Genomic DNA, 14,147 nt, shown 5'->3' with positions numbered 1-14,147 from the left:
AGCTACTGGTTCCAGATCAGGAACTGGGTCAGAACCAGCACCTGAACCAGCCCTTGGTGGAGAAGGTGTGTGTGTGTTGTGTTGAGTTGAAAATGAAAAGACATTTGTTGCTGCTCAGTGCAGGAACGTCACGTGTTCATGTCCGGTTCTGCTGAACCCAAGACGTGTTTTCTCATTGAGCTGATTTGTCTTCACTAACTGAACTAAGAGAACTCGGTTCTGGACACGTGGTGCTGAGATGAAGACCATTAAAGCTGATCAGGGTCGCTGTTGGAACCCGTGTCGAGCAGCACCAGAACCCCACATGACCTCCTGATGACTACCAGCTATAGATTATGATAAATGACATTTTGGTCGAGGACCAGCTGAGTGTTGGGCGGTGCTGATCCAGGACCTCGTGTGGATCAGCGTCAGTCCTGCCTCCATTATTCTGAAGTGGCCCGGTTCCATCGCCTCTCACTGAAGGACTCCCTCTCATCTCCTCTCTGACTCACTCCATCTGTATCCCTCTATTTTCTCCCTCCCTTGTTGTTTCTGCACTCCGTTTCCTCCCGTTTCTGTCGACTCTTCAGCAGATTGCCAACCAGTCCATCGATTCTCCTCCCTCAGAATCACTGCCTCTCATTTTCCCCGGCCCGGCCGTATTGACGCGCGTGCGTCCGAGTGGTTTTCTGTGTTTCTGTCGTCCTCTCCTTCTCTGCAGTGCTGCGAAAGTGAGACGATTAATGAGAGAAACTGAGTGTGCTGACGGCGCGAGGAGGCAGCTGAAGCCTCAGACGCATGAAGAGGGAAACTGGAGACCCGCGGCACAAAACTCTGATTCAACTCCGTCAGACAACCTGCACACGCTTTCACTCAGTCGATTCATGAAGTCGCACATACGACCGGTTCTGATTTATAATCCTGAGATATTACACATGCACACGTCTAATGGACACAAACACATCAACTCATCCACTCCGACTCTGATTACACTGTAAATGAGGAGCTGGATTAATGGATGATTCTGTTTTTTGTCTGAATCTGTCAGAAGTGTTGAGATCGCGTTCATGCGGACGAACAAACAGACATTTCTGTCGTCAGGATTCCCTCCGGATGTGATGAGCACGGGATGAGGAGGAGGAGGAGAGGAAGACGGGAGGGAGGAAGAGGAGAAACACTGGAGGCGTAACGACAATTTATAACCAGCCGTCCTCCTCGTTTCCTCCTCTTCCTCTTCTCTCCGGCGCTCCTCGTTCCCCCGCTCGCTGTCTGTCGGTGCGACGGACTGAAACGGGAGATCACAGCCGAGTGTGTGTGTGTGTGTGTGTGTGTGTGTGTGTGTGTGTGTGTGTGTGTGTGTGTGTGTGTGTGAGTCAGTGTGTGTGTGTGTGTGTGTGTGTGTGTGAGTCAGTGTGTGTGTGTGTGTGTGTGGAGTTCCCTCCCATGCAGCACACACACAGTCAGAGTTTTGTGATGTGTGAGGACAGTTTCATCTCCCCTCGCTGCCTCATTAGTGTGTGTGCTCAGAGGGAAGAAATTAGGGTTAAGAAACAGCAGATTTACAAAGAAACTCCTCATTACTGTTGTAGAGTGTGTGTGTGTGTGTGTGTGTGTGTGTGTGTGTGTGTGTGTGTGTGTGTGTGTTGAACAGTGTGTGTTCTGTTCTTTCCTCTGTGGGCGTGGCCGTAACGTCGCGGCTTAATCACCTTTAATTACTCCCGAACTGCGCCGTGATTGGTCGATGCCGGGGTCTCGAGCTCTGGCAGCTAATTGGTCGCAAGCCCGACAGAGTGGGCGCGGCTTTTTGAGTCATTGCAGCCAATTAACAAGACAAGAGACAAGCAAACGAGCTCGTTAAGGCTGGAGGGTCAGTGAGGGAGATTTCCAAGGTCACACACACACACACACACACACACACACACACACACACATGAACAGTAACAGTAACATAAAGAGGAGTGTGTAAACAAAGACGTCCCATTGGTCCTTTTGAAGATGGCTGGCGCTCACACACACACAGCAGGAGAGCAGAGGGAGGTTCTTATTGCTTTGTGTGTGTGTCTGTGTGTGTGTGTGTGTGTGTGTGTGTGTGTGTGTGTGTGTGTGTGTGTGTGTGTGTGTCTGTGTGTGTGTGTGTGTGTGTGTGTGTGTGTCGGCTTGTTTGCAGACAGGATGGAGACGTCAGATTAAAAGTTTAAAGGCACCGAGAACAAAAAGCACAAAATGTTTTCTCCGACCTTCAGGAAATGACTTCTCTCCACCTTATTCCTGACTTCCTGAGTTTACCCAGGGTTCATAGCGGTAGTCGGTTATGCTCTTCCGGTTGAACTGGTTGAACTCTGTGTTTACGTAGCGTAGCTGTAATCAGTTGTAAGTTGTGTAACAGCACAATCACTCTGAACACGTCTGTAAAATGTCCGCGGCAGCAGACGTTCCTCTGGAAGCACTCGACTACGATCTTTTCTTGTCTACAAAAAGCTCCTCGGCGACTCGAGACGGAGAGTTTTTATTAACATTGAGCCGAGCCGTCCCGACTGAGCTCCTGCTGCAGCACGCAATTATTGTTTGTGAAACATGAAGAAGCATAAAGGTGAGCTAAGAGATCAGGGACCGGGCGAGGAGAAAGATCAATATCCTGCATTGTTCTCAGATGATTGTTATAGACCCATACGCTGTTTTGGCAGCGCTGACTCCTGACAGCGCTGCCGATAAAGATCCCGAACGCTGATGAAGAAAGAAGACGATGAGGGACTGACGGAGAGAGTGAAGGTTTAGAAACAAGAGGACACCTCGCAGCTCTCAGGAAGGTGGAAAGATTTTAACAATACGGAGGTGAAGGTAGTTTATTGGATACGTAACCTGACAGGTGGAACATGAGGATTGAAATCTTGTTAATAGCCCTTTTTAGATAGAAAAGGCGGCACATTTGCTCCAAGGTAAGGGCGGCAATGTGCCGGCCTGTCTTTCTAAAACGGAGGCGTAATATTCCTCCTTTTCCAAAAGCCCCTCTGAGGTCGGCGTAAACATGTGACGTGACGTGAAGCTGGAAGTTGGGCTGTGAACAGTGACATAGAATTTGTCTTCAAAATAAGAGCTTTACATTGCACCCCATTGGAGTTTAGAACTGGGTTCTTAGCGGGGGGCTTTTAATTTGTAGGTAGCGACCGTCCTTAGCTTGCTGCTACAACAACAAGCTAACACAACCAAACAGCTACAGAGACCGAGGAGACGCTGCATCTCCTGGATCTCAGCAGCTGTCCAGTTGTTCATCTTAATGTCCGCGGATGAAGTGATGGACTGACTGCTGTGATCAGCTGTTTCCTGGTTTTAAAACTCCCCGGCTGTGGGTCGCACAACAGTGCAGGTCATCCACACCTCCGCCCACCTCACGCAGAGGCCGGCACATTGCCGCCTCGTTTTTAGATAGCAGGCGAGGAGGAAATAAGTGTTCCCTCCGAGGAGGAAAATCAGCGGACCAGAGCAGACCCTCAATATACCGCCCTCTGTCTAAAACGGCGGACTGAGGCGCCAAAAGGACGGACAGATTGGCGGCTTGGTGCTCTGTCTAATGTTTAATTTGCTAAATCCAGGAAGAAGCTGATTTTATAGAGATGTCACAGGCATCAGTAAACAGAACATGAACTCTGCTGTCAGACGACAGAATCAGAGACGTGTTTGCTGTCGGGTCGTGATGTAAAATCACCTCCTTTGTAAACTTCTCACAGTTTCACTGGTTGTTTGTGTTTGTGAGGGACGTTGTGTTCGTTTGTAGCAGTTACGTCTGACGTCACGCTCGGATGGGAACATAAATGGAGGATCGATTGATGCTGCTGTGATCCGGGTTGCGAGTCGTCGTGACCGGTCCTGAAATAAACTCACGACTCCTCTTTGAGTAAAAACGCAGACTTTAAGACGAAGCTTCATAAAGACCCAAGTTCTCCAACACGACTGTGGCATTTACACAGTCTGAAAACTCAACTGTGCAGGTGTAATAAATAACTGAGACGCTGTCGGGTTAAAAAGGGCATCAGAACGACACGACTGCAACCACAGACGAGTTTGTTGAGGAGACTTAAGTTGCATCGGTTTGACTCGGTGTCACCGCCTGTGTTGGTGTCACTCTGTTGCTGCTACCGTTATGAAAAGCAATAAAAGAGGAGAGCGACGGCAGCGGAGGACGGCCGCACTGTAAATGCCACGAGGTAGAAACAGAAAGTGATGCAGAGGAAGACGTAGTGTTGTGCACGAGGCCTGTGGCGCTCTTGAACGTGCATGAATAATGAACGAGGAGACGGGCGGCACTTTGGAAAACACACGGGATGTTTCAGCGGCACGTTAATCACACACATGCAGGAACAACGAGCCGCTGCAGGACGCGGGAGGAGAGACTGAAGGAGATAAAATGAGAGGATGTGACAGCGCAGGCTGGCGTTGACACACACACACTCAGCAGGACGCCAGAGGACGAGTTACGGGAGGCAGGAGGGACAAACGAGGCGGGTGAGGGGGGTTAAGGGGAAGAATCACAGCGCAGCGATGTAATTGGCTGAATTAGCATGAAATAAGCAGCAGGATGTGTGAGGTGCAGAGAGATCGTCCTTCACAGCTCCGCCCGCCCTGCTGAAGTGTCCTTGAGCAAAACTCTGAATCCCTGTGACCTGCAGCGAGCCGCCACGTACGAGCTCAGAGTGAAGATGTAAAGATGAGCCGAGTGTAAATACGATCAGAGAGAAACCAAAGACATGAGACGTCCACAGAACAGATCCTAGTTCCTGCTGGTTCAACCTGAAGTGTGGGTCCAAGTCCAAGTCTGTCAGACGGGTCCGAGTCAATGTCAAGTCCTTCAGGACACGTCAGAGTTGAGTACTGGTGAGATCAGTTCAAGTCTGATCAAGTCAGTCTGATGCAAAACTTAAATTCAGTCCAGTTCAAGTCTCTTCTTTCAGTCCAGGTCTCTTTAAAACCTGTACAAGTCCAATCAGAACCATTAGAGCCGGTCTGAGATCAGTGGAGGCGGGTTAGGAAACATCACACAATCAGCTCAACTCAAAACCAACAAGTCCAAGTCAACGCAAACAGGAATCCAGATTAGATGTTAAAACAACAAGTCAGGAACAAAATGTCGGTCCTGTCAGATTTCAAGTGAATCGAGATCCAGTCCAGTACTGAACAGAACTCAGTGGTGAAGTCCAAATCCTCCGCTGAAGAGAACCAGGAAGTCAAAGTCAAGATCAGAACTCACATCCATCAAATCCTAAATGACTCGGGACGCGTCTGATTCGAGTCTCTGGTTCATTTAAACGTCCACGTTGAGTCTCACAAGTTAATGGAAGTAAACTCATTCATCTTTGGACGAACAGCCAATCAGAGCGCTCCTTGTAACCCTCTCTGCCTCCTCAGCTGATTCAGGGCAGCAGCTGTTCTTGTTTGGAGTCGGGGCATTAAAATGTAACGCTGTGTGAGGAGCGAGCAGCTCAGCCGGTCCTCCCCGGAGAAATACACGGGTTGACAAGAGAAAGAGCTGAAGTGAGTCGACTGCTGCTCGTTGTGTCGCTGCAGGCGAGCGACTTCGTAAAAACTGAGAAACCTCCGAAAAGAAAACGAGCCAACTGAAGAAAAATGAGAGAGAGAGAGAGAAGTGAAGGAGACGGAGGTGTGAAGACTTCTTCTTCTTGTAGTTTCACCTCCAAACTCGTCCTTCTTTCTCCTTTTACATCATCGTCACTTCACATGTAAACTCACTTTTGCTCCTCACACTTTGATTTTTGCGTGTGTGTGCGTGCGTGTGTGTGTGTGTGTGTGTGTGTGTGTGTGTGTGTGTGTGTGTGTGTGTGTGTGTAAATAGCAGGTTTCATTTCTTCGTCTCGTCTGACATTTGAAAGTAAACGAGGGTAAAAACTGACTCAGCCAGCGTTTCTCACGGCTCCGTCTAACTTCTGTGTTCAGGGATGGAAACCTTGTGAATCTGTGGACTTTAAGTTTCCGACCACAGAAGAAGAAGAAGAAGAAACGGCGGATACATTTCGGAAATAAGCTTAATTAATGAGTGTAGAAGCACAACAAGCGCAGATGCTCCTGAAGGTAGACGCAGTGCGACACTTCTTCACTGCAGAAGCAAGTTTCTTTCAAATTTTCCTGAAATCGTAGAGAAGTTTGGACATTTTTTTGCAACAAAACAAAGAAAAGTGGGCGGTAATAAACTGCAGAGAACAGCGTGAAGAGGCAATAATCACAAAGCAAACAGATACAGAAGAGTCGTGAAGAAAAAGGACCTGCTAACGTCCCAGAAGTGTTTTTCTTCACTTCAGTTTTCTATTTCAGCTTTCTGTTGGAAACACTTGAGTCACCTTGATAATCTAATACTACAATACCCATGAGCCTCAGCTGCTGTTGTTAAGGTGAATTAAGATTCACTCGACTGCACAATTTATAAATCAGGAAGTTTCACCTGCTGATGGTAATCAGTTTCATCTGATCCAACCACTGAAGCGGTCACACAACATCACCAGACTCCATTAACAAATGTGGTGATTTAAAGAGTTGTTGAGTTAAAACAAACTTTATAACGTAGTGAAACTGTGTCTGTGACAGATTCTAACTCATTGTGTCCTTGTTGTAAATTCAGCATTAAATGTGATACATGAAGCCAACTAATAACCACAACATCACCAGACTCCCTTAACAAATCAGCTAATTTTAGGAGTTTTTGTGTAGCGTAAAGCTTTATAAACATTATGAAACTGTGTGTGTGACAGATTGTAACTCATTGTGTCCTTGTTGTAAATTCAGCATTAAATCTTTCAGCTGAAGTTGTTTGTCTCCTTGTAAAAAGTGTCAGTTTGTGGCAGCATGTCTGTACCAGCCTGTCTGCTTCTGTGTCTAAAGTGCTAAAGTCTTACCTGCCAACATTGATCAGCTGTTTGAACACACTGTTTACACTGATTTCACCATTTACACTCCATTTATGAAAGAAGAAACATGTTATTGATCGAAACATGTCACATGTTACAAAGACACTAAACAGTAACAATATAGGCTACTTCTTTGTCCCCGTGGAGAAAGTCCCCAGACTCCCTTAACAAATGTGTCAGTTTAGTGAGTTGTTGAGTTGGAGACACTTTATAAACTCTGTGAAACTCTGTCTCTGACTCATTCTGCATTATTTGGACCTTCTTGTTCATTCAGCAAATGTTCCACGTGAACTTCTTTCTGTCTTTGAGTAGAAACATGGAGTCTGTGTGTCTCAGCGATGTTTCTGTACATAGATCAGGAATGTGAGCAGAAGCATGTTAACACACGGTGTGAAACAAGACAGATGTGAGTTCACCTGGACCTTTTTTTTTTATTATTATGCAGATTTGTATCTTTTCATCAGAGCTGCAGGAGAGTTTCACGTCAACACCTAAAATAAGAAATGTAGAGAAGACTCTTCTTCTTTCCCCTGAAGGCTTCGTCCCTCTCAGGCTGCAGACGTGTTAATAGTTACTGAAATATTCATTTGACTTGAAGTGACCGACTCTCAGGAGGTGGATCAGACGAGGCGTCGGGCTCGTCCTCCGTCCTTCCTTCTGTTTTCGCTCCTCCTGTTCTGACTCTCCGATGTGTCGGAGCTTCCTGCTGCTCTGCTCTCGTCTCCTGACGAATGGAAAGACTGGAACGGCGTGGAGCGCTCCTTATGTTCAGTTTATTATCTACCTGAGCACCTCTCATCCTCCTGCTTCCCTCGCTCTCCATCTCCATCTCCATCCTCCTCTCTCTCCTACACTCAGAGGCCTCCGTGAATTTCCGTCTGACAGCATCCCACCGCCTGAGCCCCTCCATCCTTTTCATCTCACACCTGAAAACCTCATTTTCTGTGTCTGAGCCGCTCTGCCGGCCTCCTCCAGGTTTCCCTCCGCCGCTTCATCTCTTTCCTCCCACTTTCAACGGCTCTTTACCTTCGATTTCTCCTGCGTCCTGCTGTCCGGGCGGCGATTCTGTTTTAACTACACACCGCTGTGGATGTTCTGCACGAACGTTTGAGACTTCCTCTGGTTCAACATCCAGCTGCACTGTGAGAACACACAACACTATTACTGTTAATGACATCATCAGCATCACACCCACACTGTGAGCTGTGATCCATCATCCTTAACTTCAACACAGACCTGAGATACTCAGCTTCTGTTTGGTTTAAACATCCAGCTTCTAGTTGGAGTAAAAAGATTTGCTACAGGTCCAATCTTTCAGTTTTCATGATACTCTCTGTCCTAAGAGAGGCTTTTATCATCCATCTGTTGTTGGATACTGTGGAGGTTCTGGAGATCTGCAGGTGATCTGCAGACTGGCACTGTGGTCCACGTCGAGTTATTGTGTTTCCATTATAAGTTGCCAACTCTGGAGGTGACGGTGACGTGATTTAGAGCAAAACACTTTAACTCGCACGTCTTTGTCTCCTTCACTGTTGTGTTGTTGCAGTTTCTGTCTCTGGAAACTTGTGTAGAAAAGAAAATCACCAAATGTAATGAGGAGAAGTCGGCGTGATGGTTCTGACCCGGTCCTCAGGGAACATCCTCCCAGAAAACAGCCTCCGTCTCTGGGAGTGAGAGTCAGACAGGGTCCTCTGGTCACTGATGGTGATGATGTCATCGTCTCTCCACGCTGCATGATGGGTCAGGATCTCCATCACAACACATCATAACAGCATCACCTTGATTATAAACATGTATACATTTATAGATCCACAGGTGGGAACACACCTGTGTGAAACGACACGCTGGCGCTGCGTTCTGTCGGCGCTGCTCGGTTCAGTGTGAACAAACGAAGGCGGTGTCGAGACACAACTCAATATCTCCACAAACTGCAGCTTCCAAACTGAGGCTGAAGTGGAATCAACACCTCATCAACACTTTCCACAGAAACATAAAACCCCTCATGACTGTAGGAGTTACTGCAGGACTAATTAAAGCAGGAACAAGCGGTTCCAGGCTGGTTCTCAGATAATGGTGTGCGTGTTTCTTCAGTAATTGTAGGTTTTATAGCTGAACTGTGCAGAGGACTCCTGATCTGAGCTGCTGCGTGACGCTCAGGTTCACAGGTGCTCTGCTAACATTTACCTGTGACCTGCAGTTACTCACCGCAGTCGTCTGTGTAGGATTGCAGAGACGTTTATCTTTGCAGACGCTTCGAGCTTTATTCTGCAGAAACTGATGACTGAATGTAGCTTCACTTTTAAATCAGGAACAATCAGACCAGATAATAAGTGTTGGTGTCAGACGTCCGGTGCCAGTGTTCATCACTCGACTGTCGTCCGGTTGGCACCAGAAGGCGTTGACGTCCAAACACGTCGAGTTTTAAACAGATTAGATGTTCAGACTGTTGGTCTGTGGTCGGATTCAGCCGGGTTTCAGCGGTTCTGTCAGAAGAACAGCTGTAATATCTCAGACTCGACACGCAGATCTTCAGTCTGTGTCATCGTTTGGATTGAGTGCAGCAGTCTTATGTTAATCTTACACCTCCTGCCTGGTGGGAGTAAGACTGAAGGTCAGTCAGTCACGACTCAGCAGGGAGTGTGTGTGTGTGTGTGTGTGTGTGTGTGTGTGTGTGTGTGCGTGTGTGTGTGTGTGCGTGCGTGCGTGTGTGTGTGTGTGTGTGTGTGTGTGTGTGTGTGTGTGTGTGTGTGTGTGTGTGTGTGTGCGTGCGTGCGTGCGTGTGTGTGTGTGTGTGTGTGTGTGTTTCCATACTGCTCCTCCTCGTTGTGTGTGTGAGCTGCAGAGGGGATGGACGTGGTGATATAGGAGGATGGAGGCTAAGTTTAGCTCTGCGTTGTGATGGCTGTGATTGTCTTCATGTAGGAGAGAACTCCCATCAGGCTGCGACTGCCTGCCAACTTTAATTGCATTATGTGGCTTTTGAATCCCGACCAGAACCTGGTTTGTTCTATCTTCGTCGGATAACAAGATGTTTATATGTTACAGGACAGGACTGTAGGTGTGTGTGTGTGTGTCTGCTGATTCTGATACAAGACAAACTTCTCTTCTCAATAATAGAACTTAATGATGACCGATGCAGATCAGGAAGACATTTGACAAAACGCCTCGCTGTAAAGATCCAATCCTACGTTTAAAATCACTGAGCCGCGTTTCTTTGTAGTTGTTTTACGTCTCTGTAGCCATTTTGTGTCTCTTTGTGGTTGTTTTGTATCTTTTTAGTTGTTTTGTGTCTCTTTGTGGTCGTTGTGTATCTTTGTAGTTGTTTTGTGTCTCTTTGTGGTTGTTTTGTATATTTGTAGTTGTTTTGTGTCTCTGTGGTTGTTTTGTGTGTCTGTGGTTGTTTTGTGTGTCTTTGTGGTTGTTTTCTTGTATGAACTGATTAACGATCCATCCAGAGATGATAGTAGTCTTGGTGTCCATCAGGCCCGTCCAGAGATCCGTCTGTGATCAGAACCAGCCCACTTCCTCTCACCCTGTGACTCTGGTCGAGTCCCTGAAGCAGAGAGAGGCTCTGGCACACAACCACATTAATATCCCAGCATGCTTTGCTCTCATTAGCTGCTGACCTGCTGTTTCCATCCTAATTGGGTTACAGGTTTAATCTGAATGATCACATATAAATCAGTATTCCTGCTCTGAACGGATGGTGTTATATTCACAGCTGATATATTCAGAGTGTGACGAGTCGGAACCGGACCGGACCGCAGTGAACGACAGAGCGAGAAACAAATGTAAAGAGATATAAAACAAAGTGATGGAGAGAAAGATGGAGAGCAGACAGATGTGTGGAGGGAGAGAGAGAGAGAGAGGGAGGCCTTCCTTTTGTTAGGAGCCACAGCCGCAACAATTTACATGAGAGCCAAGCCTCCTGCCTGCTGATTGGCTCAGAGAGCCGGCCCGCCTCACCGCCACCCCCCTCCCTCCTACGCCACAGTCCAGCCAATCAGGACGTCACACACGCTGGGGGGCCCCCAATCGGGCGAGAGAGGGTCTGCTCTGATAGTGTGAAGAGAGAGAGAGGGAGAGAGAGGGTGACGGCAGAATAATTGATGAGGGCAGATGGAGAACAGGTATCAGTGGGCAGATTGTGCCCCCTGGTGGTGGAGGTCCGACAGAACCACACATCTCAGTCTGTAACAGGTTCTGAATCCACTGAAACACTCAACTGAGATACTTTATACATCAGTGTTCACGTGTGTGACGCAGTCGTTGTTTAATCCTTCATGATATCATTTATTTGATTAATGAAAAGATTAAATGTTTGTAGGAATAAACTTTCTTAAGAACAACGTTTTTTTACAACTTATTGTCAGAATATTTAAGGAACAGTTCACCCAAAAATGTAAACGATGATTGTAGTGTGAGTATCGCTGTTTGTTTGTGAGAGTCTCAGAGGAGGGAGGTGGGGCGGGTTGGTTCTGGTTCTGATCCGCCAGCCGAGGTAACGGAGCTGTAAAAGTAAGAATAGTCCTGCAGGATGAAACAGAGATGTCTCTTTGTTGTCTCTTCTTGTTTTGTGTCGTCGTAGTCCACAGAACGGTTCTGGAGCTTCAGAGTTAAACAGAGTTGCTGCTAAACTGGAAACTTGAAAAAAAAAACAGAGAAACAACCCAAAAATAAATACAAATATTACAAAACTCTATTAAAACTTTGCAGAATTAGCTGTCAGCACTTCCTGTTTGACCTTTATATCATCAGGAGGAAGAGAAGAGAAGGTGTTCCCTTTTCTTCTTCATTTGGAGGATTATTAATGTTCTGAAACGTTCTGATCCGGAGCTCGGTGTCCTGAAACTGATCAGCTGCACTGTGTGTTCAGAGACGCTGATGTACAGACAGACAGCAACTCTGTGTTCAGAACATCTGCTGAGTGTGTGTGTGTGTGTGTGTGTGTGTGTGTGTGTGTGTGCGCGTGTGTGTCATATTTGATCATGTTCTGTAGTTGAGCCGTGTCTTTGTACTGACACAAGAGAAAATCAATTGTGAACTGTGGCCCCAAAACACACACACGCACACACACGCGCACACACACACACACACACACACACACACACACACAGTTTGTACATACAGTACAGCTGCATCACACTGCACCATAATTGGCTCTTCTATTTGACAACAGAGTTCAGCTGAATAATATTGACATAACACAGCACACACACACACACACACACACACACACACACACACACACACACACACACACACACACACACACAGTGCTGTAGCGCCCCCCTCAGGACTCCCTGGACATCACTCTGATACGCTACAGTTCACCTCTCATGTGAAGAACTTCAGTTTGAGAGTCAAGAAGTCCGAACTCAGACTGCTGCTTAAGTCTCCACCTCAGAGGATTCTGGGTTGTGAAGTCTTTTTGTTTTTGAGCAGCTGTATTCAGATAAACACACACAGGGACACACAGACTCCATGTTTCTACTCAAAGACAGAAAGAAGTTCATGTAGAACATTTGCTGAATTACCAAGAAGGTCCAAATAATGCAGAATGAGTCAGAGACAGAGTTTCACAGAGTTTATAAAGTGTCTCCAACTCAACAACTCACTAAACTGACACATTTGTTAAGGGAGTCTGGTGCTGCTGTCACTGGTTCACTAACATCTGTCTTTGTCTTTCTGTGCAGGTCGCCATCGGGAAGATGTTTGAGACCCAGAAGACCGTGGTGGAGGGATAAACCATCAGGTGATGGAGGAGGAGGAGGAGGAGGAGGAGGAGGACTTTCCCAGCATACAGCAGGATGTGACATCAGAGATTGGAGCCAATCACTGCCCCCTGACATCATCACCAACCTTCCTCTTCGACTCAGTTTGATGGGACACATCTGTCACTGTATGGAGTTTGGGGGTCGAAATGCATTGTGGGAGATGTAGGAGCAGTTTGTGTGTTTTTCATGGATGCACCGATCAGAGTTTTGGGATGTTTCCGATCATTGATTACACCGATCAGTTCAGCTTCAGCTTCCTGAGTCAGATTTTTGAGTTCTGATCTTTAAAAAAGAAACATCGTCACGTTTTCTCCACCGATCAATGTGCCAGTTATTTTCTTCAAACAATCAATAAACTCATCAGAAGAGTGAAAACAAGTCTTTAAACCAAAAATATACGTTAAGCTGCTAATGATTGTTTCCATTGTGGATTCATTTCTCGACTGCTTTCTGTAAATGTTTCGTTGAATCATCCTGTGACGCCTCAGATCGTCTTCAGGATCATCTTAATGTTCCAGTTTAATTCAGATGAATGTTCGAGCCTGATGACGAGGACATAGATAAAGTTAGATATCGTTATTAGAGTGCATACCTCCGCCACGACCCAGCAGTCCCATTTAGTACTCACTCAGTCACCAGCTACATAAATATGATTCATTTTTCCTTCAGATCCGTGAATTATTCTGAAAAATCAACTAGATGTTGTAAAAGATGTTAAGAAGGTGAGAAAACCTCCTGGTTCTGTCCGTTTACATCTGGACCCACAGCAGAAGTTAATGAGCTGGATTAAACACGAGCTCATCGGTGGAGGTGATGATGGAAACTTTGATCAAACTCATTCGATTCCTGATAAAATAGAAGTTTATCGAACTTGAAGCTGAAGTCAGAAATGAGCTGATTTCATGTTCGCTGTCAGAAATCGCACAAAAACAGACGGACTCCGTCTCTGACGTCAAAAACATTGAGTGGATTTACAGAAGAACCTCGGGTCCATTCAGCCGACACGTCCAGAATTGTACATGTTCAGATTATTGATCATTTATTGTAAACGCTGTCACCTGTATTCAGCTGAAGGAAGCGACTGATCGGTGCATCCCTGATCCATTATATCTGTCTAGTGTTATTTTATATTTTAACGCACAATTGATTTACGTCATGTTGATTCTGTGATATATCGAACGACAAAACCCATAAAAACACTGAAAGACTTGATTCTGCAGTTTTCACTCATTTCTTTAATCTGTTTATTTACACCAGCGTCTGAACTCGAAGCCACCACACACACTATCGTTTAAAGGAACAGTTCAGCCGCACAAATCTAAATTCAGTTGCCAAACCTCCAGAAGCCAGAAGAAGCTTAATGCCCGCCCTGAAGCTGCAACAGCCAATGAGTGATCGTTTTAAAACGTAAAAAATGCGCCTGAGGGGCTCACTAACCTGCTGTACTACTATTATAACTCCTGTCGGTGAGTATTGA

At 46.3% G+C, this 14,147-nt stretch overlaps 1 protein-coding gene across 1 annotated transcript in view; it reads left to right on the top strand.

Annotated features, from left to right (window-relative positions):
* lyrm4b (LYR motif containing 4) overlaps positions 1-13,882 on the top strand; it is a 36,533-nt gene extending 22,651 nt beyond the window's left edge. The window contains exon 3 of the mRNA XM_030398236.1: positions 12,590-13,882. Within this exon, the coding sequence (XP_030254096.1) occupies positions 12,590-12,640 (51 nt within the window). The 3' untranslated portion in view covers positions 12,641-13,882. The remainder of the gene's footprint in view (positions 1-12,589) is intronic.
* Positions 13,883-14,147: the final 265 nt, after the last annotated feature.

The sequence above is a fragment of the Sparus aurata genome, chromosome 19 (assembly GCF_900880675.1).
Source record: "Sparus aurata chromosome 19, fSpaAur1.1, whole genome shotgun sequence".
Lineage (NCBI taxonomy): Eukaryota > Metazoa > Chordata > Actinopteri > Spariformes > Sparidae > Sparus > Sparus aurata.
The sequence above is the reverse complement of the archived record's forward strand: the minus strand, read 5'-3'. Positions and strand labels throughout refer to the sequence as shown.